General features: G+C 41.7%; 1 protein-coding gene across 2 annotated transcripts in view; it reads right to left on the reverse strand.

Moving 5' to 3' along the window:
• SLC5A8 (solute carrier family 5 member 8) overlaps positions 1 to 23,598 on the reverse strand; it is a 45,634-nt gene extending 22,036 nt beyond the window's left edge. Inside the window, exons 1-7 of one of the 2 annotated variants that reach the window (XM_036298671.1) lie at positions 22,863 to 23,598; positions 16,150 to 16,215; positions 13,396 to 13,447; positions 10,015 to 10,082; positions 8,851 to 9,005; positions 4,761 to 4,901; positions 1,690 to 1,819 (exon numbers count right to left, since the gene is read on the reverse strand). In XM_036298671.1, the coding sequence (XP_036154564.1) occupies positions 1,690 to 1,819; positions 4,761 to 4,901; positions 8,851 to 9,005; positions 10,015 to 10,082; positions 13,396 to 13,447; positions 16,150 to 16,215; positions 22,863 to 23,213 (963 nt within the window). In that variant the 5' untranslated portion in view covers positions 23,214 to 23,598. The remainder of the gene's footprint in view (positions 1 to 1,689; positions 1,820 to 4,760; positions 4,902 to 8,850; positions 9,006 to 10,014; positions 10,083 to 13,395; positions 13,448 to 16,149; positions 16,216 to 22,862) is intronic. The other variant, XM_036298670.1, reaches the window with a different exon arrangement.
• Positions 23,599 to 24,449: the final 851 nt, after the last annotated feature.

Genomic DNA, 24,449 nt, shown 5'->3' on the forward strand with positions numbered 1-24,449 from the left:
TCATGGCAGAGAACCTCATCACATCATTGATATTCAGTAAATGTTCACTCATTTGATCCATTTTTCTGTTATTTAAAAACTGAAAGGTAAGGAGAATATAGTCAATAATAATGTGGTAAGTTTGCATGGTGACAGATGATCACTTGAATTAGTGGGATGACCACACTGTATGGTATAAAAATGTCAAATTGATACCATTGTAAATAATTTGGTTATTAATTAACAGGGAAGGAGCAAAGGGAAGGCAGATATTACAAGCATGCCCAGCATAGTTTGGGTGATGTAGGGAAGGTACTTTCCTGTCAGTCACACCAGGGAGCAGGTCATTGGCCAGGATAAGTGTAGCCACTACAAGGATGTGAAATCCGAAATACTTAAACTCCTAAACGAAGCATGTTTGACATGCTTGTCCTAACAAAGGAGTTCTCTCTTGCGCACGGGGCTCCTGGCTCACAATGGACTAATGGACTGTAACCAGTCTGATGCTCTGTTGGACCCAGCTTCACTCTAGAACAAGAACTCTGGACACTGGCTGTGCTTTTAGCTCTGTTGAATCCCCCTGCATGTTTTCCAGTACTGGTTTAAGGGAAATGGGACTTTAGAAACACAGGGATGTAAGTCCATGCAAATAAAAACCAGTCATTCTCTTGTGCAAATCTTAGAATATTCTTTTTCTCAGGGTATTATAAGAACCCGACCCCCAGGACCCAGTGGGGAAAGAGATAACTCACTTCCACTGATAACAAAATCACTATATTGTTAACCTGAAACTAATATAACTAATACTAGAGGCCCGGTGCATGAAATTCGTGCGAGAGTAGGCCTTCCTTCCCCCAGCTGCTGGCATCAGCTTCCCTCTGGCACCTGGGACCTAGGCTTCCCTCACAGCCCTGGCTTCATCCAGAGGGTTGTCCAGAAGGACGTCCAGTCTAATTAGCATATTAAGCTTTTATTATTATAGATAGTATTATAAACCAACTAATTAAAAACAAAACAAAATTGAAAAGTAAAGTATTTATAAATGGGATATCTAACAATATGACAAAATGTTCTACAGTAATATAGCTTATACAGACAGTCCTCAGGTTACGTTGGACTCGACTTACGTTGTTTCGTGGTTACGTTGCCATCTCCCATTTATTTATTAAAAAAAAAAAGTTCCGTCATTTCGAAGTATGTACATAAATGTTTATGTTTTTTATTATTTATTTACCAAAAGTAAAGGTCAGGAATTGTTATCTTTCTTTTAAATTTTTTTTACTGTTTCACTTCATTATTGCTGTGTATGTGTTCCACGTGAGTGATGTAGGTGCTTATGTAGGTGGGTTCCAACTTACAGCGAAAATCGCGTTACATCACACCGTAGGAAAGGATCTCTGACAAACCTGAGGACCTATTGTATACAGCTTTGGCTTTTTAAAACTATATTTAAAATTCTATTCCCAGCCTTGAATTATTTCTTGAACTATTTAACATTTGGCTTGAAATTTTTTCAGTATTTTAATATTTTAAACTTGGATACAGCATTCTTTATTCTTGCTATACCTGCCAAATGCTATATAGAAATTAAAGAAGATTCTATTGTGCCTATTTACTGTTTATCTACAAGAACATGAATACTCTTCCCTCCCAACTAATAAGCATTCTGAATGTCACTAATGCACATGTAAGAAAGACATGGTACTGAACCTGGTCTGGTGCAGACACTTTATTGTTTGTCCAAGGATCGCAGTCATGGTACCTGGAATATAGGGCGAGCCCACAAAGCACTGCACAGACGAGGATTACCCAGAGTCCCACAAGGTTGATGTAGAGAGACCTAGAGACGTGAAAACAAGCAAGCAAATGTCAGTTGTGATTTCCATCCCAAAGAACAGGAAAGTTATTATATAAACAGAAGAAACTTCCATGATTATATTCAATAAATGTACATTATCTTTTATCAAAAATGCTACTACCTATTTTATCCTGGCCTAACCTTCTACGTATGAATGACATTGATCAACAATGTGCTTGGAAATGCTTGGGTGACGTTTTCCCATTGAATGAATGCATTCTCCTGGTTGGAGTTCCAAGGGCATTATTAGCTTTATAATGGTATCTAATTATACTGCTTCAGGGTTTCTTGTCATGAAGATTTTAATAGTCAACAGATCTGCAACAATTACTCATTTTCCTTTTAAAAGTGATACAATTATAAACTACTAAATGTACTTAGCCTCTACATAGCAACTCATCAAACCTGTTTAAATGTGGTTTGTCATACCATCCATTAAGTATGAAAGGCAAGCCTATATTCCATGGGCAGTATCTTCCCAAACAATGTTCAGCATTATAATGCACAGCGTGCACCCCAGTGGGGTGCAAAGGTTTATAGAACAGTGCTGGAGCCAGACCTGAACATAAATCACATCTCTACCAACTATATGTGACCCTGGGCAAATGATTTAGCCTTTCTGATTCTCAGTTTCTTCATTTTCACCTAGAGATAACAATGTCGACCTCACAGAGTTATAGGACTAAATGAAATAATATATATCATATGGCACGGAGCTTGGCAAGTAATAAACACTTGCTAAATGGTAGTTGTTGATATTATTAGTATTGATGCCATTGAATGCTATGCCTTAATAATCAGTTGAATAGTGAATTTCTCCCACTAAGGTGCCTACATTTCTCCCCAGTGGTGCTATAGTAGACACTGTGATAAGCTGCCCAAGGGCAAAGAGGGGTATTACCCACACAGCCATGCAGTGTCTAATGACCAATGGATTCAGAGATTTAAAAGGCCCAGTCTCCTTACCCTCACTTGGGACAAGCCTTAGAGCTTTAGAGCTCCCCTGAGGTCTCTGTTGAGGCTGTATCACAGTCCAAATTCTCCCTCTGGCCAATCCTGTTCACTTCCCAGATAGAGGCTGGCATGCTAACTCAGAGTTGGCTTCCAGGAGACCGCCATGCAACAGGTGCCCGGCAGGTGCCAAACAACAGACTGCTAGCCTTTTCCCTTGATTCACTAAATTCACTGTGTTTTGTTATTGTCTAAAAATAGGATAAGTAACTATGTCTCATCTCTGAATCATAGAAAATATGCCTAGACACTTTCCTGTTCAGACACCTCCCTTGCTTACATGTGAGTGTAATACTTTACCATATCGTTTTATTTATTTTAATGGTATTCCAATAGATCAGTTATCAACATCTGTTGTCCCCAGTCACACAGGGTCAGTAAGTCTGACTCTTGGGCTAGGATTCATTCTTCCCATGGAACCAGTGTTGGAAAGCCAGAGAAAATGGTTCCCCTGAGCCCTGGGAATCTGCCTTGTTAAGGAGACCCATTGGGCTATTCGGAAGGAAATTGCTTCTTTTTAAGAAAGCTCTAAAGCTGTTTAGTTATAAAAATGGGCTTTTTTTTTTTTTTTTGAGCTTTGTGGTGCTCCCAACACAACAGAAGAGCATGCGCACAATTACTTTGGGAAAGGCATCAGTTCTAATATAGATTTCCACTCTGGTGGATTGCTGGATATATACATTACATGCCTTCGAAGTTCCTTCTAATACCACAACTCTTAAGCTCACTTTTGGGGGACTGCCTATCCAGTTATTGTACTCATATTCACACCGATTTTTCATTGTGGAATTATCCAAAGAGAGGTATGTCTAAACCAATTTACTCTCAATATATTGAGTTCTGACATGGGACATCACAATATTTTCATGTTCTCCTTCGAACAGAAATAGAATTGCCACTCCTTCTCCTACTCCAATCACCCTGTTACTCTTAATCACTCTATTTCGAGTTCTAAAGCCCCTAAATTCCTGTGGGCTGACTCAGCCTATTCATCAGCATGAGGAGTAGTGGTCACAAGCTTACCTGAGGCCTCCTGGGAAATAACCAGCCACTGTTCAGACTCTTGGCTTGAGCCAAGATGGGCTTGAGAGTTCTCTGATCATGTGGTCCTTCTGACCTCTGTGCTTTGTCCAAATGACTCTGCCTACCTGAAATGCTTTCTCATTCTTCTCAACCTGCCACATGTGGTCATTCTTCAGAATCTGCTGGTTGACAGGAATCTCTCAACTAGGATTCACATCCCACGATTTGAGGTGGAAAAAGGAATTCACCTTTACTAGACCCCTACCATCTGTGTGTTGAACACAGTATTCTACAGCACCCTCCATGAGATGTATAGTATGTCTTATGTTCATTTTACAAGTTTAGAAACTGAAGTTCTGAGAGACTAAGTAACTTGCCCAGGACCACTCAAGTAGCAAGTCCTAGAGCAGGATAATAAACCCATGACTGTGTTTGAAAATAAAACACACCAGCACATCTGGCAATATAATGCTCTGGAACATTCCCTCTATTGTTACAGTGTTTCGTGGAACTGTTATACCTCTCTAGTGTTATTTCACTTTTTGCATACTTGAGCATATTTTCCTAATTTGCTGCTAAGATTCTTCATGACAAGACCCATGTATTTACATTTTCCCCCACAATTCCTTATACAGACAGATGAATAATATATAACTATTGATAAGATTTGTTTTAATAATTAATATAAATATGTTTAAATATCTTATTTAAAAAATACAGTACCACTTTGTGCTTACTACTTCATCCTTTCATAAGTATAGCATTTACCTATTGGAATTTCATGATACCAAAAACAAACTTGAACAAATGTAAGCTTGACTTATGAAAGAGTTTTTATAAAGACAATTAATGTTAATAATGATAAAAAAAATACTATAGTTAGGCTTACAGTTTTGCCTGGAATCTGCTTTTACAGGAAATATATCTCTGCACTTGGGATTGGTTGACACCATACAGGCTGGTCCACGTGAAGGTCCCTCCTAAAATAATTGTCCAGAATGTGTGTCTTTGCAAAGGATTAGGATTAAAACTAAATGAAAACAAACAGAAAACAAATCTGAACTATTGGCAAAAAAAAAATCCCTACAGGAACCCCCCTTCCCCCCAGAGTAATTTTGGAAACAAGCAATGTAAACCTACATATATATATATATATATATATATATATATATATATATATATATATATATATATATATACACACACACACGTACACATTTTTTTTTTTAAATTTTATTTTTATTTTATTTTTTTTTAATATATTTTATTGATTTTTTACAGAGAGGAAGGGAGAGGGATAGATAGTCAGAAACATCGATGAGAGAGAAACATCGATCAGCTGCCTCCTGCACACTCCCTACTGGGGATGTGCCCGCAACCAAGGTACATGCCCTTGACCAGAGTCGAACCTGGGACCCTTGAGTCCGCAGGCCGACACTCTATCCACTGAGCCAAACCGGTCAGGGCCACGTACACATTTTTTAAGTAATTATAAAAGGCAGAAATATTCCTAATTTAAGTTCAATGAAATAAAATTGATGCTATCAGAGGTTTGAGAATTCTGGATGGGATTGGGGAACATTAATATTCTAGTCATTCTGAGCATTTATGTAAATTGTTCTCTCATAGCCACAGAAAATAATTTAAATAAGCCATGCTGTAATCAGAGAAGAACATGAAACAACAACAAAAAAAAAAATGCAAAAGGTCCTAAATGCATCACAGCAATAGGTAATGTACTGAAATAAACATGAAATTGATACATCTTGTGTGTCTAATTCTTCTCCTAGCACATGTATAGTCATAGTTTTAATTTATAGTCACACTTAAGAATTCAGTCAATTAATAGTTTAAAGTTTTTCATGTTCTAAAGTTACTATGCCATTATAATTGTGCTTCTTAATATGCTGTGTGCACAAGCTAAATATTAACACAGTTGAAAGTCATTTTATGACTTGTACCAAATATTGTTACAAAGAAAGCTCAACTTCCACATTTAATACATCTTTAAACCCTTCTTAATGTATCACCCTGGGAGGAATGATTCTGCTAATCTCTGATACACAATACAAACTTGAAAATTTTCCGCAAAATTAGCTTTCATAAAAACTTCCTGAACATTATAAAATTCTGAACATTTTTTTTCAAATCTCATATTTGAGATCGTTGAGTAAAACATTCCAATTCTGTGCATATTCTGGCATTCCTATGGGCAGATGAGAGCCTCTATTCCATATTTTAACCTTTAATATCAAAGTCAAGTAGTTTCAAGGGTGTTGTCACTTTATCCCATAGAGAAAGTAGCTATTATATTAGCTAACGGAAGACAAAAGCCAAAAGGATTCAGTGAGCTATTTGAGACAATACAACCTTTAGAACACCCGGCTCGGAGATTTTAGGCCATACATGTGCCAACTACAGACTGTAGGGAAAATACCACGACGAAGTCCTTCTCTTTGTTTCTCAACCAGAGCAGATCTATCACCCACAATATTCTTAAAACATAACGGAATAGCAAGGGAGATTCAATAAAGATTTTCATTATTATTTAATTGTTTGGCAACCTGCAAAGTAAAGGTCATAAAAATATCTAATCTTTTACTTTTTAAAATCTGTTACTGATGTATAAGTTATTTGAATGTGGCAATATGTTTATCCTTTTTATAAAGTGACATTTATTTTGCAGAAAAATGATTGGTTCCATACCGTCTCCCCTCGACTACTAGAAAGAGATGTAGGAGTAATCAATGTCCCTGAGTGGCCACTGCTGCTTGTATCCATTCCTCCCTCTCCTGATAACAGCAACTCAGGTTTGCTCTGGAGAAACCACTATTTCTCCATTAAATATTTTACATGGCTGTCAGTCAAAATGTCCTGCTCTGCCCAGCCAGTGTGGCTCAGTGGTTGAGGGTCGACCTATGAACCAGGAGGTCATGGTTTGATTCCTGGTCAGGGCACATGCCCAAGTTGTGGGCTCAATCCCAGGGGCATACAGGAGGCAGCAGATCAATGATTCTCTCTCATCATTGATGTTTCTATCTCTCTCTCCCTCTCCCTTCCTCTCTGAAATCAATAAAAACATATATATTTTAAAATGTCCTGCTCTGCCCTATCTGAGTGATGACATCATGGCCAAACTGGGTCAACTAGAGACTCTCCTCCTTGGAATCTGAATCTTGGGGTAAAAGGAAAATGAAATATTGAAAACAGTTAAAATTGATTCTCTGTAATACATTCCTGCAAGTTAACACAATGACCCTGTTCAATTTATGAAAAAGCTCTTCTCAAGCATTAGTGCCTATTTTCAGAAAGCCAGAAGAGAACCACCAAGAGCAAAATAATTATTTTCCTCTTGAAATAATTTTAGTTTGCCTGTCTCAAAATAGAGCTACGTAAAGAGAAAATAAGCCCATGTAAAATGAGCCCCTCTCCACATTGAACACGACGCACAAGAATGACACTATGACCCAAAAGGAAAGGTGTCTTAAATATTCTTGTAAACTGTATGAAATATTTGTGGTGAAATATCTAGTTTCTCTATTAGTTCTTCTTTAGGAAAAATGAACAGCTGTTGAACACATGTTCTATCAAGTGCTATGCTGACACTTAAGTCATCAGCCATAACTTCTCTAGTCAATGCTCTTGAAATAATATATAATAGTATATAATGCAGATTATACATTTATACATATATACTATATGGTATAATCCTAAATAATAAAGATATAATATGCAAATTAACCCTCACATCCTCACAAGATGGCTGCCTACGACTGAACAAGCAGGCTGCGTGGGGCGACAAGGTGGGTGGGAGGAGAGGGCTATGAGGGGTGACCAGGCCAGCGGGGGGTGGGGCAGTTGGGAGCAAACAGGCTGGAGGGGGGGCAGTTGGGGGCAATTAGGCTGGCAGGGACGCAGTGAGGGGCAACTAGGCCAGTGGGGGGGCAGTTGGGGGCGATCAGACCAGTGGGGGGGGCAATAAGGGGTGACCAGGGAGGCAAGCAGGTGAGTGATTAGGAGCCAGTGGTCCAGGATTGTCAGAGGAATGTCCGACTGCCGGTTTAGGCCCAATCCCCAGGATTGGGCCTAAACCGGCAGCCGGACATCCCCCAAGGGGTCCCGGATTGGAGAGGGTGCAGGCTGAGCTGAGGGGACCACCCCATGCACAAATTTCATGCACCGGGCTTCTAGTATAATAATAATAATAATAATAATAATAATAATAATAATAATAATAAATAATAAATGGCATCATAATAACATACTATATAATGCCAGGGCAATATAAATATCAGAAAATAAATTCTCCAGGCTGCTTGAAACCAAAAACTATCAAAGTGAAATCACTGTCTTTTGGTGTTTTTCTCTTAAGAGGTTTCCTTTCCTTGTCTATCTGCTATTTCTTCCCTTATCTCTCTACCCCACCCTTCCAACTCCTCCAGACTTTATTATCTGGAAGCATATACTCTTTTTTTTAAAAAAAAATAAAATATATATATATATATATATATATATATATATTTTTTTTTTATTGATTTCAGAGAGGAAGTGAGAGATAGAAACATCAATGATGAGAATCATTGATCAGCTGCCTCCTGCATGCCCACTACTGGGGATCAAGCCTGCAACCCTTGGGCATGTACCCTTGACCTGAATCAAACCCGAGACCCTTCACTCTGCAGGCCGATGCTCTATCCACTGAGCCAAACCGGCTAGGGCAGCAAATACTCTTTTGCTATCAATCTTTTCCCAGGAGGAAGTGCCATCCTAAGTACCATCTGACTGATTTAACCCCTTAGACACCTGGCGAACACTCCTTACACATTTACTAGTACTGCCAGCTTCAATTTCTGTGCCACATCCTTAGTGGCTGGTTTGTTTTCTAACGTAAGGTTACTATTTTAATAAAGATATTATTTCCACAGAAAAACAAAAATGAAAGGAATATTCTATTAGTTAAGAGGTAAATAGCAACTTACTTCCAGAAGTTTAATCTTCCACCATTACGGGCATCATTTATAATAGTGCCGATTCCCCCTTGAATCACTGAAGCTTGTATAAGCACAGAAACAAATCCCGCCAGCATGATCCCGACTTGAAACACATCCGTCCAGACAACTGCTTTAAGACCACCCTTTGAAGGGAAAGTGTATTAGGATTAATGTTTCTATCAGACATTATTAAGCACCTGTATGCTTATGCATTATGCTGTGAAAACTTATGGAATACATGGATATTGGCCAAGAAGTGCACCCCAGAGAGACAGGTTGGAAGAGCCTTCAAGAGCAGGTGATATTTAAGCCAAACTTTCAAACGTACGAGAGGCAAAGATAGAAGGTTTTCCCAGCAGAGAAAACAGCATGGGTGAAAGCATAGATAGGTCAAATTATATGGCATGTTGAATGAAGATAGATATGTATTTTGGAGTAAAGTGGAGTGGTATGGAGAGATTGTTGGGAAGAAATTTCAGAATCAAATTGCAACAGCAATATCATAGATTTTTATCCAATAGGCAGGGCTGATATTCAAACACTATCCACACAGAAGGTCATATCAATTGCTGAAACACTAAAACTTTTTTTGTATTAGCCACTGCCACACACTTCCTGAGTATCTCCCTTCATTCCCTTGACCTTGGCTGAAACAGCCCCTCCTTTTAGGAAGAGGCCCTGTCTCCTAAAAGATCCAGCAATTAAACGGTTAAACTCTAACCCACCACAGAGCTCATAAGACTTGCACCACTCTAAGGACCAGCATCCATGGAAGTATCAGTGCCCTTGCCATACTGGTTCTTCAATATTTTGACTGTCACTAAAGGCAATGGAAAGTTATCTCAGGTTTCTGAGCTGAGGAATAATATAAACACAGCTATAATAACTTGGCAACAGTAAGGTTGAATTAGGAGATAAGATTAGGGACCATTGCATGGTTCAGATGAAAGAAAACATTTTCAGTTATGATGAATGTTCTAAAAAGGATCAAATATTACCCCAGACTGAATATTCCTTACCAAAAAAAGTTATACTGTGGGAGGTAGGAGAGTAGGTGTGAACAACCCTGATTGCAGCACACAGCTACTGGAATTTTCGATTTTGCAAAAGCAAGTGCGTAGAGTGAAAGGAGAAACAATGGTCTTGACATACCAGCGTGCAGTAGAATGTGCAGACCACCCCTGTAGCCACCACTGCGCCCCACAGATCAAATCCTGTGACTGTTGAAGAAAAGAAAATGCATGTATAACTATGAACCATGTATAATAAAAGTACTTCTCAAAAAAAATCAGGGGGAAGCCATATCCTTTATTGGGTATCTACCTCTTTCCCACTTGCCTAAAACTAAGTCCAAGTCTTGTAAGATGTACCAAAACAACTGGAGTTTAAAATTCTATTTGATGAGTTAAATAGACCTGGTTTCTATCCTCAGACACCATACATAGATCCAAAAATAGCTAAATTAGATACATTAAAACACATTTGCATTGTAATTAAGCTAAGAAATGGCTTAATACTATGAGGTAGTTATTTGGACTGAATGGAGTCCTAGGTATGGTACTTGTCACCTTGGTTCAAATAAACACACTATCCTACCAACCCTTTAAAGAAAGTTGTCCATGTTACTAAAATGGGACTAAGGTAGAGAAAAGTCTATATAAGTTTCTACCATTTACCTAAGTAGTAGAGGGGCATATTATATTATATAAAGTAGAAGGATGACTCCATGACCACAAATTTGATAATGAAACAGTTCCTTGAAAGACATAATTTGCCACAATTCACACAAGTAGAAATAGGTGACCTGAGTAGACTATATCCATTAAACAAATTGAATTCATATTCTTCCAAATCAGAAAGCTTCAGCCTAGATAGGTTTACTGGTGAATCTTAGCAAACACTTAAAGAAAAAATTGTACCAACTCTCTTCAGAGGACAGAAGCAGAGGAAATACTTCCTAACTCACTCTATGAGGCCAGCATTAACCTAATACCAAAAACAAAGACATTACAAGAAAAGAAAACTACAGACCAATATCTCTCATAAACACAGATGCAAAAGTCCTCAACAAAATATTAGCAGATCTAATGATAAAAGTGTAAAAAAAATTATACACCATGACCAAGTGGGGTTTATCCCACATATGCAAGGGTTTCAGCATAAAATGAGACAAAATATAAACCAAATTAGGCAAATACCCAAATTTGAATTTGAAAAAGTGGAAATATTAATATGTTTTTATTGATTTCAAAGAGAGGAAGGGAGAGGGAGAGAGGGATAGAAATATCAATGATGAATCACGGATGGGCTGCCTTCTGCATGCCCCCTACTGGGGATCAAGCCCGCAACCCCGGGCATGTGCCATGACTGGGAATTGAACCCTGACCTCCTCGTTCATGGGTTGATGCTCAATCATTGAACGACACTGGCCTGGCTAGTATAAACTCTTAATTTAAGTTTTCTTTAATATATATTCGCTAGTTCTGTCCACTGAAAAGATCTAGAATAGATGGGGCCAGGAAATTTACAAGGTAAGACTGAAACACCTTGCCATTCCAGAAAGCATGGTAGCTATTAAACACTACTGGAAATCATGTCAAAAGAATTCAAGAGGTAACTTAAGGAGGCCCCTGCTGGACAAAAATGAGGTATTAATGTTAATGTTTTAAATATAATGATGGTATAACAATATTTTAAAAACACATCCTGGTACAAGCGTTATAAAATACATAAGTCATAGGAAAGTAATGTATAGCACGGTGAATATAGTTAATAATACAGTATTGCATATTTGAAAGTTGCTAAGGGAGAAGATCTTAAAAACTCTCATCAGAAGAACAAGAAATTTTGTAACCACATATGATGGTGGATGTTAACTAGACTTATTGTGGTGATCATTTAGCAAAATACACAAATATTGAATCATGTTGTATACCTGAAATTAACATCATGTTACATGTCAATTAAACTCAGTGAGGGGGGAAAGCATGTATTTATTTCTAAAAGACATTGAGTTAATAAAAATGATAAATTATCGGATTTACAGCAAAATAATCTAGTGAGGGAAACAGGGAGTGAATTAAACCAAGAATTAAGAATTATTAGTGTAGGGATAAGGATACATTAGGGTTCAATACACTATCCTTTCTATTCTAGTAGATACTCAAAGTTTTCCGTGAAAAAGGAAAAGACTTGACCTAGAAAATGTTCAGCTCCCATTCAGTTAAGTAAGTTTCTACTGAGCACCTGTTACACAATAAGTAATATGTCCACTGTCTTGGCAACTGTGAAATACACAATTGATATTCAAGTGGTCAAAATACAGGCCCTCAGGCTCTCATTTATTCCAAGGAAGTTGCTCAATAAACTGGTAAGAACAGAGTCCTTGGTTTCTTTACATATTGAAGGTACTGCTCTCTTTTTCCTAGAACTGCACTTTAAACCCTAAAGTCAACACCTTCTTAACACTTAAAGCCAATACGTAACTTATGAAGTTTACAGCTCAGTTTTTTACATATGAAGTGATTCATTTATGATGTTGGTACTATTGACATGGAACATGCTCCACATTTAGAAGTCAAGAGCACATTTTGTAATGGAATTATTCTTTGTAACGATACTGTTGTACTTTATAAACTTGGGTGGTAACTACTATCTATCTTGAAATTTTAAAAAACTTAGTGTGGAGTAAGCAAGGTGTTTTGTGGTTTGTGTGTGTGTGTGTGTGTGTGTGTGTGTGTGTGTGTGTTTTCATTTTATTGTACCACATTCTTCTGATCACAGAATCCATCTGTCCATTTTACAAGGAAGTTTTAGATGTACACTCCCTTCTAATGGATAAGAATTCAAAGAATGTGGAGTTTCCATGAAGCCTTTTGAGAATCTGACTTACATGAACGTAGGCCTCAATAAACTATCCCAGTTTCACTGCTATTATCTGCCCAAATCCAGAGAATATAATAATTTGTTGATCAGTACAACCTTCACACATTTGTTTATAAGAACCCTATAGCCATCTGTCTTTTTGTCACTAGGAGCAGTCAGGTATTTCAAAGCACACAGATCTATTTCTTTTACATTTTGAACCACAATAGAAGTGAGAAGAAAAGATTCTCTCCCTTCCCTTCCAGATTTTACAATGTAACTGAGCCAAATAAAAAGGGGGGGGAGGGAAGCCTCGTGGAGATGGGCTGGCCTCGTGGAGATGGGCTGGAGGTTGTAGCCACAGAGAGGAAGTATAGTCATTCACTATTTAGACTATAGGAGGCGCTCATTCTGAAGGGATGGGGAATGGCTGTTTGGCACTTCCCAGAGACTCACTTGCCCAGTGAATTCTGTCCTAAAGCGCAGACCTTTTGAAGCTATGGATCCAGGAACCCAAAGAAACTGCTAGTGTAGACACTGAGCCTACCTTTCCTAAGTCAAGCTGATGCAGGTTATTGGAAGCATTCCTCCATCTTCCCATCTCCCAGAGAATAAGGTCTACTAAAAATGAACTCCCAAATTGACATAATTGGTAACTCTAAAATGTACCTTGATTCAACGCCAGGGCAGGGGCATAAATAACAATTCCAGTATACAGAACCTGGGGAGGAAAAGAAGACCAAATAAATTATACGAATTACAATATCTATGTTTTTCTACAAATTCAATTATGAATTAAAACAGCAGTTTCAATACACTTAATAAAATTTGTTTATAACTTGAAAATGTTATTTAAGTAAGGTTGATTCTCCTTTTCCATTTGTGGTATCATCACAGGTTACAAAAATCTCTTACGACCAATTTTGTGTAAAAATAGGGACTCTCACCCTGGCTGGTGTGGCTCAGTTGCTTGAGCATCATCCTGATCACCAAAACGTTGCTAGTTTGATTCCCGGTGAGGGCACATGCCCAGGTTGTGGGCCAAATACCTCGTAGGGGTGCATGCAGGAGGCAACTGACCCATGTTTCTCTGTCACATTGATGTTTCTCTTTCTCTCTCAAAGTCAATAAAAACATAATTTTAAAAAATAGGGACTCTTCATGTGGTACTTAGTGTAGATGGTGATCCATCAACACAAGCTAGATATCAATTTTCCTAGATCTAAAATAATTAAAAAGAAATAACGTAAATTTAAAAGTGGATGGTCCCTTATTCTTATGCCTTCAAACAACTGTTAATCACTGCATATTTAATTAGGAAAACTGAAAATTTTGGAAACTGGTTGATAAAAGTTTGCATGTCCATTAATTAAACAAAAGTGTAAATTTGCCCTATAAACTGCTGAAAGTCAACCAAAATTGCATTTCTTCTTGTTTTTATATTATTCACTTTGTTCATTCATATATGTAATAAATATTTATTAATCTGGGTACAATAGTGAGTAAGATAAATAAGGTCTTTTTTTCTCAAAATATCATCTTCATTGCACTTGATCTTTCAAATATATTACATAAAAACTAATTCTATGATCACTCTATACAAACATATTATGAAAAGAATCATATTATGTAGTATTAGAAGTCAGTCCTTCGTATGGGAGATGCTAAAGCTCCCCTCTTTTTGTAAGAATGAACTAGCTTTCCAGTCATTATTCTATCTAAGTTGAAGATTTGAAAATGTTACCACAGGCCACCTTCTTAACACTAGTCCCCACTTTTCATTTCTGTTGGTATTTCTAACAATGATCCAAAGAGGGTCTGAACTGTTAGTAAATACAAGCTACTGGTCTCAGCTCTGTGTCACAATGTCTACTATACCCTAAAGGGCCCCTTCCTTTTATACTGCAAGTGTTAAGGACTGACATAAGTTATGTAATTCACAAAGACATAAATTGGAGTCTAGCCAACTAATTTACAAAGGCACTCTGCCATGCTATAGCAAATGCTCAGGTAGTTTTTGATTGGAGAGATGATCTATATATATAAAAGCCTAAGTGACCATCACAACCGAATGGACAGCCAAACAGGCTGTGTGGGGCAACCAGGCCGGCAGTGGGGTTAGTGAGGGGTGACCAAATGACCAAGCAGCAGGCTGCATGGGGCGACTAGGCCAGCAGGGAGGGCATTTGGGAGTGACCAGGCCAGCAGTGGGGGGCAGAGAGAGGTGACCAGGCCAGCAGAGGGGGGCAGTGAGGGGCGACCAGGCTGGCAGGGGGAGGGGGCAGTTAGGGTGACCAGGCTGGTGGTGGGGGGCAACTGGGGGTGACCAGGCTGGCAGGGGAGGCAGTTAGGGGTGATTAGGCAGGCAGGCAGGCAGGTGAGCAGTTAGGAGCCAGCGGTTCCAGATTGTGCGAGGGATGTCCTGGGGATCGGGCCTAAACCAGCAGTCGGACATCCCCCAAGGGGTCCCAGATTGGAGAGGGTGCAGGCTTGGCTGAGGGCCCCCCCCCGCATGAATTTCATGCACCGGGCCTCTAGTATTATAAATAAAGATGAGAATGAAAACTTCTTCCTAGACTTCCATTATAAAGCCCATCCCTAAAGCACTTAGCTGCCAAGAGAAGATAGGTATAAATCATGTGACAAAGATCATGACAAGCCTCCAGCAGCTGGATGGAGAGTGGGAAGCAATCTCTGGCACTAACTGCTTGGCAAATCTTTGCTTCCCATTATGTGAATCAGTGAATCTATACTTGCATATTCTTGAATTACTGGATTGTCTGCTTGGCTTTAAAAACACCTTTAGAGTGTATGGCTCTATTGTTTTACCCTCTGTGACTGCTTCAGTTGGGTTTCAGGTTCCATTTTTAAAAGAGAGAACACATTCACTTTTTAAGTATGCTTTCATCAAAGATATTTCCTAATGTCTTCCTACATCAATTTTTTCAAACCTATTATTTCACATGTTGCAAAAGTACTATGAAACATACAACTTGTTTTCCCAGTGTCACAATTCCTGTTCTCAGCTACTACAGCTCTTTCAAAAGTCTTTGTCATCTCAGTAATGCCCTTACTGTCACTTGGGTGGGGAGGAGCGATGGGGAAAAGCATATTTTTCTAAAACAATATAACTGTTGTTTAATCAATATAATATTTTTTAATCAATATAATATTTAACATTCACTTATATCATTCTGTTTCCCAGGAAAAAATTCATTTGTTAAACACTGCTCACTGTTTATTTGTTAAAACACTGATCTTATGGGTTGATGCTGTGTATTGACAAGTGTTTTTGCTTTTTTGTTTCCTCCTATTTTCAACATCTCTTTTTTATCTTTCATGTGTTCACCAAAAATGTGTGGCCCTAATGCCTTAAAAACATTTTAGATGACAAAAGGTAAAAATTAAAGAACTGTTACTTACTGTTTGAATAATGTAGACGATTGTTCCACAGAGACGAACATATTTGTTAAATCGAAGTTCTAAATACTGTTTCCAAAAAAGAAAAAAATGGTTAATATGTGAAACTTCTGGACACTTTTTTTAAATCAGCAGCTTAAGAAGTAAAGAGCTCATACAGAACAGTTCCCTCACCCCCAGAAAACTCCCTTATGCTGCTCTTTTGTAGCCAAACTCTCCATATTCTTCCAATATTTTTAAATATATATCTTTATTGATTTCAGAAAGGGAGAGATAGACACATCAATGATAACAGAGAATCATGGATCAGCTGCCTCCTGCATGATCCAACCGGGAATCGAACTGTGACCTCCTGGTTCATAGGTCGACACTCAACCACTGAGCCACGCCAGCTGGGTTTCAAATAATTTTTTAACTTAAATCAGTCCACATCCATTTCTGTTCAGAGCTAACAACCTTGCCATTCTTCCAACTCTCCTTGACATCTGTTATATCTCATAATATAGTCTGCTCACCTTCTATATTATAGATCAGAACTAGAGGCCAGATGCACAAAATTCATGCAAGAGTAGGCCTTCCTTCCCCTGGCTGCCAGCACTGGCTTCCTTCTGGCACCCAGGACCCGGGCTTCCCTCTGGCTGCCGGCAGGCACCCGGGACCTGGGTTCCTCTTGCAGCCCCAGCTTCGTCCGGAAGGTTGTCCGGAAGGATGTCCAGTATAATTAGCATATTCTGCTTTTATTATTATAGATGTATTATAGAGTTAGAATCATAGAACTTCACAGCTGGAATGAAGCTGGAGTCTAAGACATTCTTTCACTTAAATATTATCACATGTAGAGTGAATTTTAAGACTGACAATAGTCTTTTCATAAAGTAGAAAAAAAGAGGAAAAAAACCCTGACATTAGGTAATAAACAGGGGAAAGGATATTTTTGCTCCATAATCACAGCTAACATTTATAAAGTATTTGCTTTGTATATATACTGTCCTCTCAACAACTACATGAGTAGGTATCCTATATAATAAAGAGGTAATATGCCAATTGACCATCATGCCCTCGCACAAGATGGCCGCCCCCATGTGGTCTCAAGATGGCCACCACAAGATGGCCTGCAGGGGAGGGCAGTTAGGGGAGACCAGGCCTGCAGGGGAGGGCAGTTAGGGGCAACCAGGCCTGCAGGGGAGGGTAGTTGGGGGCAACCAGGCCAGCAGGGGAGGGTAGTTAGGGGCAACCAGGCCTGCAGGGGAGGGCAGTTAGGGGCAACCAGGCCTGCAGGGGAGGGTAGTTAGGGGAGACCAGGCCGGCAGGGGAAGGCAGTTAGGGGTAACCGGGCCAGCAGGGGAGGACAGTTAGGGGTGACCAGGCCAGCAGGGAGGGCAGTTAGGGGGACAACGCCTGCAGGGGAGGGCAGTTGGGGGGATCAGGCCTGTAGGGGAGGGCAGTTAGGGGTGACTAGGCTGGCAGGGGAGTGGTTAGGGGTGATCAGACTGGTAGGCAGAAGCAGTTAGGGACAATCAGGTAGGCAGGTGAGTGTTTGGGAGCGAGCAGTCCCAGATTGTGAGAGGGATCAGGCCTAAATTGGCAGTCGGACATTCCCTAAGGTGTCCCAGACTGGAGAGGGTGCAGGCTGGGCTGAGGGATACCCCCCTCCAGTGCACGAATTTTGTGCATTGGCTTCTAGTTAAATATAAATGCATGAGGAAATGGGCTTAGAGAGAACCCCAATGTTGCAACTTAATAATTGTCAGAGCCACAATGCAAATCTAAGAACATTTGATGCCAAAAGCTGTGCATGTAACCACGACATTATTTAAAATAAACAAATAAACAAACTGACCACTGTCTAACACTCCTATAGAGTGAGTGATAGCATTGGCACATAGTAGAACCTCCAAAAATAACTAATGGATAAAAGTTATTCAGTATAGCACCTTAGGGGAATAGTTCTAGCCCTTGTCCCAACCTTACTCCTGACTTCATCAGCTTGGGGCAGTCACTCAAAATCTCATGTTCCTTCCTCTTGAAAATAAGATCTTATAAATAATTCTTTCCTCTCTTGCTCTGCAAGGTTTTGGAGACTATCCTATATAATAAGGAGCTAATATACAAATGGTCACACACCCACATGCCATCACACCATAATGGCCCAGACACTCAACACTGGGGAGAGAGGAATGGGGACCAGCCAGGCATAAATGAGCTTGTGAGAGAGAAATGGGGACCAGCCAGGCTGCGGCCCAGGAAAGGGACAAGCTGCCCGCCCCGCAGTCCTGGGTGCCAGCGGCTGCACCTGTGCCTGCAGCCCGGGAGAGGGACAAGCCACACACCCCGTGGTCCTGGGCACCAGCAACTGCACCTGCAGCCCAGTCCAGGAGAGGGACAAGCCATCCAGGAGAGGGTCAAGTTGCCTGCCCCTTGGTCCAGGGCACCAGCAGCTGGGGCTGCGGCCTGGGAGAGGGACAAGCTGCCCACTCCACAGTCCTGGGTGCCTGCAGCTGTGGCCAGCCCAGGCGAAGCTGGCCCAGATCCTGGGTGTATGCGGCTGGCCAGAGGGAGGGAAGCCTGGGTCCTGGGTGCCTGTGACCGGCCAGAGGAGGGAATCCTGGGTCACAGGTATGGGGTGAGGCAGAGGAGGTTAGGGGCGATCAGGCAGGCAGGCAGAGGGGTTAGGGGCAATCAGGCAGGCAGGCAGGCAAGCAGTTAGGAGCCAGCGGTCCTGAATTGCAAGAGGCAGTCGGACATCCCCTGAGAGATCCCGGATTGCAGAGGGTGCAGGCCAGGCTGAGGGACCCCACCCCCTGTGCACGAACTCCTTGCACTGGGCCTCTAGTCCTATATAATAAAAGGCTAATGTGCAAATCGGCGGAAAACTGGTCGCTATGATGCGCACTGACCACCAGGGGGCAGGTGCTCAATGCAGGAGCTGCCCCTGGTGATCAGTGTGCTCCCACAGAGGAAGTGTCGCTCAGTCAGAAGGGGGCTCACAGCTGGCAAGCACAGCAGCGGTGGCAGGAGCCTCTCCTGCCTCTGTCGCAGTGCTAAGGACCCCTCAGCAGACATCCCCCGAGGGGTCCTGAACTGCGAGAGGGCGCAGGCCCGGCTTGGGGACGCCCCGCCACCCTCCACCCCCCCACACCCCCCCACCCCCAGTGCACGAATGTCATGCACTGGACTTCTAGTCAAGTGATATATAAATGGATGGGGAAATGTTGTAAACTGTTCATTCAGAAGAAAGACGTGTAGTTGGTATTCAAATCCATAGGCCTTGAGAATTTGAATCTCAGTGAATTACATGTGAAAATCATCCAAGGATAATTTGGAAGGCATTTTAGAAGACCCATCAAGTAAGCTTGGAAACAGGGCACTGTTATCTCTTCAGAATATTTTTGGTAAAACTATTAAAAATGAATGTACATGAACAGACAGAGAAGTATTTGCCTTTTCTGGGTATATGCATCTAAATTGCTGGAAATTAAAGAAAACTGAAGAGAAAAATGTGATGAAGTTAAGAATGTATATAATGAGTTGAACCAAATAACTTGGTTCAACTAAGTTAATTCTCCTATCCCCCCCGCCCCCCGAGGTTGCTGGATCCAGGAAAACCTAAGGATTTAACCTCACACAAGACCAACTCAAGACAGAACCAAGAAGTCTATCATTATCTCAGCTATCAGTGGTTACTGGGCTGCTAAAGAAATACCTGGAGACCTTCCAGAAAGAAGCTCAAGTCACTGAAAAGTAGGTTCAGAGGAGAGCTTAGGATTTCCAGACAAAGCTAGAGAAAAATAATAGGTGCCTATAGTCAATCAAGATCAGTTATAGTCCTCAGAATTTTGAATAATTTAGAGACAACAAAACTTCTACTGAATAATTTTTAAGAGTCTGGACAATTCAGTTCAAACACACAGATTTCACTGGATCCAGAAAGATACGGAAGAAGTGATGAGTGAAATTGCATTCCTGCATTTTACTCTTATCTGTGACTCTGGAAGTTGCTAAACTCCTAACAGGACTATACTTTGAAGGCAGTGATAAATAGATGTCAAAAATGCTTCTGAACAGCCGATTTTGGCTAACTGTAAACGGAGAAATCTCATACTTGAGTGAGAATGCCAGTATCACTCAATGCTGAACTCCTTATTCTCCATGGGTGGCTTCGTCATTCACCATAAAACAAAATATTCCTCCAGAAGACTCACCAGAGCCTTCAGAAGCCGCCAATATGCCCCACTGCACAGCCTCTGGTCAAGTGTCTGCTTTGCTTCATGCTCTCTTATGTGGTTTAATTTATTCTGAAGCCTCTTTGTCTGCGAAGTGGGGCTCTCATAGTACCTCCCTTCTAAGGATTGTTTTGAGGACCGCGTTTGATAATGTACGTAAAACAGGCAGCCAGTGCCTAGAATACTCAGTAAACATTAGTGGTTTTCTTGCTTGTTTTAGCTGGAACCCTCCTAACTTAGCCTCCAGCACTCAGGAAATGTGTGGGAAATGCGTTTCTGGTTGAGTTAACGTGTGCCCTGCAGGGGCACGCACGGGTCAGTGGTTATGAGAGCAGAATTCACCTGTGAGAACTGAAGTCCTCTTGCCAGATTCTTCGAACTCTTTCTGCATGTTGGACTTGGTTAACTACAGATCAGAGCTCACAGACTCAAATGCCTACAGGTCCCATTAGGTAACATGCATGAGGTGAGTGGCATTGGCCAGGTGTCCCTATATTAATATGTTGGAATATTCCCCATGTCCACTAAGAAATACATTCTCTCACAGCTCCCTTGAAACAATAACTCCCTTCACCCCTGCACAGTTTCCCTTTTGCATTTTTGATGAAGTCATAAATACAGATAAAGAATTATCTTTCTAGCACAAGAAAGTAACCATGCAAATGCAACAATGAGACCTCCATATAGAAATAAGGAGTGACGCCCTAGCTGATTTGGCTCAGTGGATAGAACATCAGCCTGAGGACTGAAGGGTCCCAGGTTAGATTCTGGTCAAGGGCACATGCCCAGTTTGTGAGCTCTATCCCCAGTGTAGGGCGTGCAGGAGGCAGCTGATCAATGATTCTCTCTCATCATTGACGTTTCTATCTCTCTCCTTCTCCCTTCCTCTCTGAAATCAATAAAAAAATATTTTAAAAAAAGAAATAAGGACTGATAGCAATGGCTGTAAATTGGAGTTCCTGTGGCCACAGGGGATATGGGCTCGGTATCACCAGTCTTTTGGGTTTCCAAAAGAAGCCAGAATCTGGAATTTTATTTGACTTCCACTATCATTAAATGCTAAATTCTTTTTTTTTTTTTCCAAAACACCATAAAAGTTAAAAAAAATAAAAAAATAAAAAAAAGACTGAAAAATGAATTTGGCCTGGAGCAGCCAATTTGTTACCTTGGAGCAAAACAGAAATTGCATCCTGCTCCCTTCTAGGGTGATGAATGAGTGCTCCCAAACACAATGACCAGAGATGAAGGCAATGCTGTCCCAGGTGTGCCTTTCCCTGGATGACATCACCAGAACCCATGATGTTTGTCACCATCACTTAGTGTGCCATTGGGGCCCTGTCCACAGCACCAGTTGAACCAGCCTTACTAGGAAACCACCTTCCAGTGATTGCAGCCAACACTAAGCTCTAGGACAGAGGCAGCTGCTGAGAATGAGGCTCTGATCCCTCCGGATAATGGCCTATTAGAGAGGAAACTTCTGCAGGTTTGTGTATGTGGCTCGTGGGTTAGTGCCTGGTTGAAGGAGACCACTGAGGGCACTGAACTGGGCCCCACCCGTTCCCTGAGCTTTTATCCCCCCCAACACTCCCATTCAACAGCTTTTTAAACCAAACACGCACCATCTTTGCAAAGCCCTTTTCTGCAGACAACTTGAGAAAAACTATAACCAGTGGACCTGCGCAACAGGAAAGATGGTTTTCCTTAAGCACCCTTCCGCAGTGAGAGAGGGTAGAACTGTTTAAGAACCTCATAACTTCTTAGTGATCCCAAGATAATCACCTCTACCACCAGCACGCCAATACCGATAGCGAATATCCATTCAGCACTTACCCTGTAGCAGACACTATTTTCATTGGTACACTTGCATCATCTCATTTAACCCTCCCAACGACTGAGTGAGATAGGTGGTGTTATTATTTTCATTTTGAAATGAACAGGCACAAAAGGTTAAATTAAGTCACCCAAGGTTCCCTAGCTAAGTAAGTGGTGGAATCTGGTCTCAAACGCAGGTACTGAGATGAGAGATACAGCACCTTAAGCCCTGGGGCGCCTGCCTCTCTTTGGAAAAGGCTGTGTGGAGGGGGAATGTCTCCCCAACTATCCTGGGAAAGTGATTGGTCCCTGAGAACCTGGAACAAGGAGATTCACTTCAAGGAGGAGGAGCTGAGACTGGTAAGACCTTCCCTCCCTCAAGATAAAAAGTTTTAAAATCTTTCTTCTTGACTCAGAATCGCAGACATTGCGGAAAGGGCCTTAGCGAGCACTAGTCCCAATCACTCCGTTTACTTTAGAAGCCTCTCTTTTTCACTGAGATCCTGAGAGTAAGTCCCAGGATTTTTTCCCCCCTCTTCCCTAAAGGGGTGGCCTGGGGAGGAGATGGACCTGCGCGGGGAGAGATATCAACTTGGTGGTGAGTCTGCTCCCTGGAAAATCCCTTCAGGAGCCTGACGAGTCATCCCCTCTACCCTCCCAGCCCACCCTCTGACCCTTTACCTCGTAGGTGCTGGTAATTCCCAGTTTATAGAACACCGGGAGGAAGATCTCCGCGCTGATGACCACCACAAGGAGGTAGGTGATGCCAAAGAGGCTGAATATGGCCCCAAAACGGTAGACCTCGGTGGGGGTGCCCAGGACAGTGACCGCGGACATGAAGCTGGCGGTAAGGGACAGCGCCACCGGTACGGCGCTCATCCGGCGGCCGCCCATCAGAAAGTCCTTGGAGGTCTGCTGTTTGTCCCCCGCGAAGGCGTAATAGATGCCGATGGCGGCCGAGATGAGCAGCATCCCAGCGAACACCACGTAGTCCCACACCACGAAGGTGCCGATACCCCGCGACGGGTCCATGGCCGCACGGTCGCCGGGTGCACCTGCGCGCAAGCTGGCGAGTCCAAGGAGCACACACAGCCCGAGCAGCTGCTTTCCCTGGGCGGCCTGGCGCGCACTTCTTATTTCTCCGCGCGGCGGGGCGTGGCGCCCTGCGGGGATTGGAGGCGTCCTCCAGGTGTCTGTCCCCGACAGTCCTACCCGCGAAGTGGGCAGGGGGAATAGGCGCTGGCAGCAACCTCTGCACCCAACACAGCCAATGGAGCCCTCGATTGGGGACTTCGGGGGGCCCCCACCCCAAGCCCAGCTAAGGACCGGCCAGGTGCCCGGCCGGGGTGGCCCGGATCTCCCTGGCGCCGCGGAATTGGAGCCTCCAGCCACGTCTGACGAACGCGCTGGGAGCGCTCAGCACAAATTTTATCAGCTGCTCGCAATAATAAGACGCACCATTTAAATGAGCAGGCCACTGATGCGGGAGTGTGGGGCGAAGGGCAGTGGCCACGCCTTTACTTTTAGCTTTCCGGTTCAAAAGTCCGGGTCCTTATGAGAAGATACGCCTGGAGTTTTTAGATTGCCTTATTTAGAAATTAATGGGCACTGAGCTGAGGTGCCCGTCCTGGGGCAGGTAAGCGATTCTAAAGGAGAGGAGGAAGTCTGTGCTGCTGGTGGCCTGCTTTTTCATTCAAAAAATATTGTTGATGCCCAACAGTCTCCATAGAAATGATAGTTGCTGTAACATTAATACTACCTACTATTTAATAAGCCTTACCATGTGACATATAACATGCTTGACACCTTAAACATCAAATAGGGATAGGGATCATCTCCATTTTTCAAATGAGGAAACTGATTTAGAAAGATACCAATGGCCTTATATGCATATATGCATAGCCCACGGACAGACAATAGTGCTGGGAAGGCCTGGAGAGGGGGCTGAAGCTGGGTAGAGGGAATAAATGGGGGGAAGGGGGGTATCTGTAATACTTTCAACAATAAAGGTAATTTTTTTAAAACCACACACACAAAAACAAAGATTAAATCACTTGCCCAAGGAAATGGTGATTAAGATGTTTAATCCAGATCTGATTTCAGAGTTTGTTCTCTTGCTCACGTGCATAGGCATAACTAGTACACTTAAATGGAGGCACTTGAAAGCACAAGGAAGACAAGACCATTTCCAGTAACAGTACTGAGGATATATTTTAAGTGGCTTGCCTTGCAATATTACTAATAACTCTCATGAGTCACACTTATAAA

Source organism: Myotis myotis, unplaced genomic scaffold (assembly GCF_014108235.1).
Source record: "Myotis myotis isolate mMyoMyo1 unplaced genomic scaffold, mMyoMyo1.p scaffold_m19_p_3, whole genome shotgun sequence".
In the NCBI taxonomy this organism is placed as follows: Eukaryota; Metazoa; Chordata; class Mammalia; order Chiroptera; family Vespertilionidae; genus Myotis; species Myotis myotis.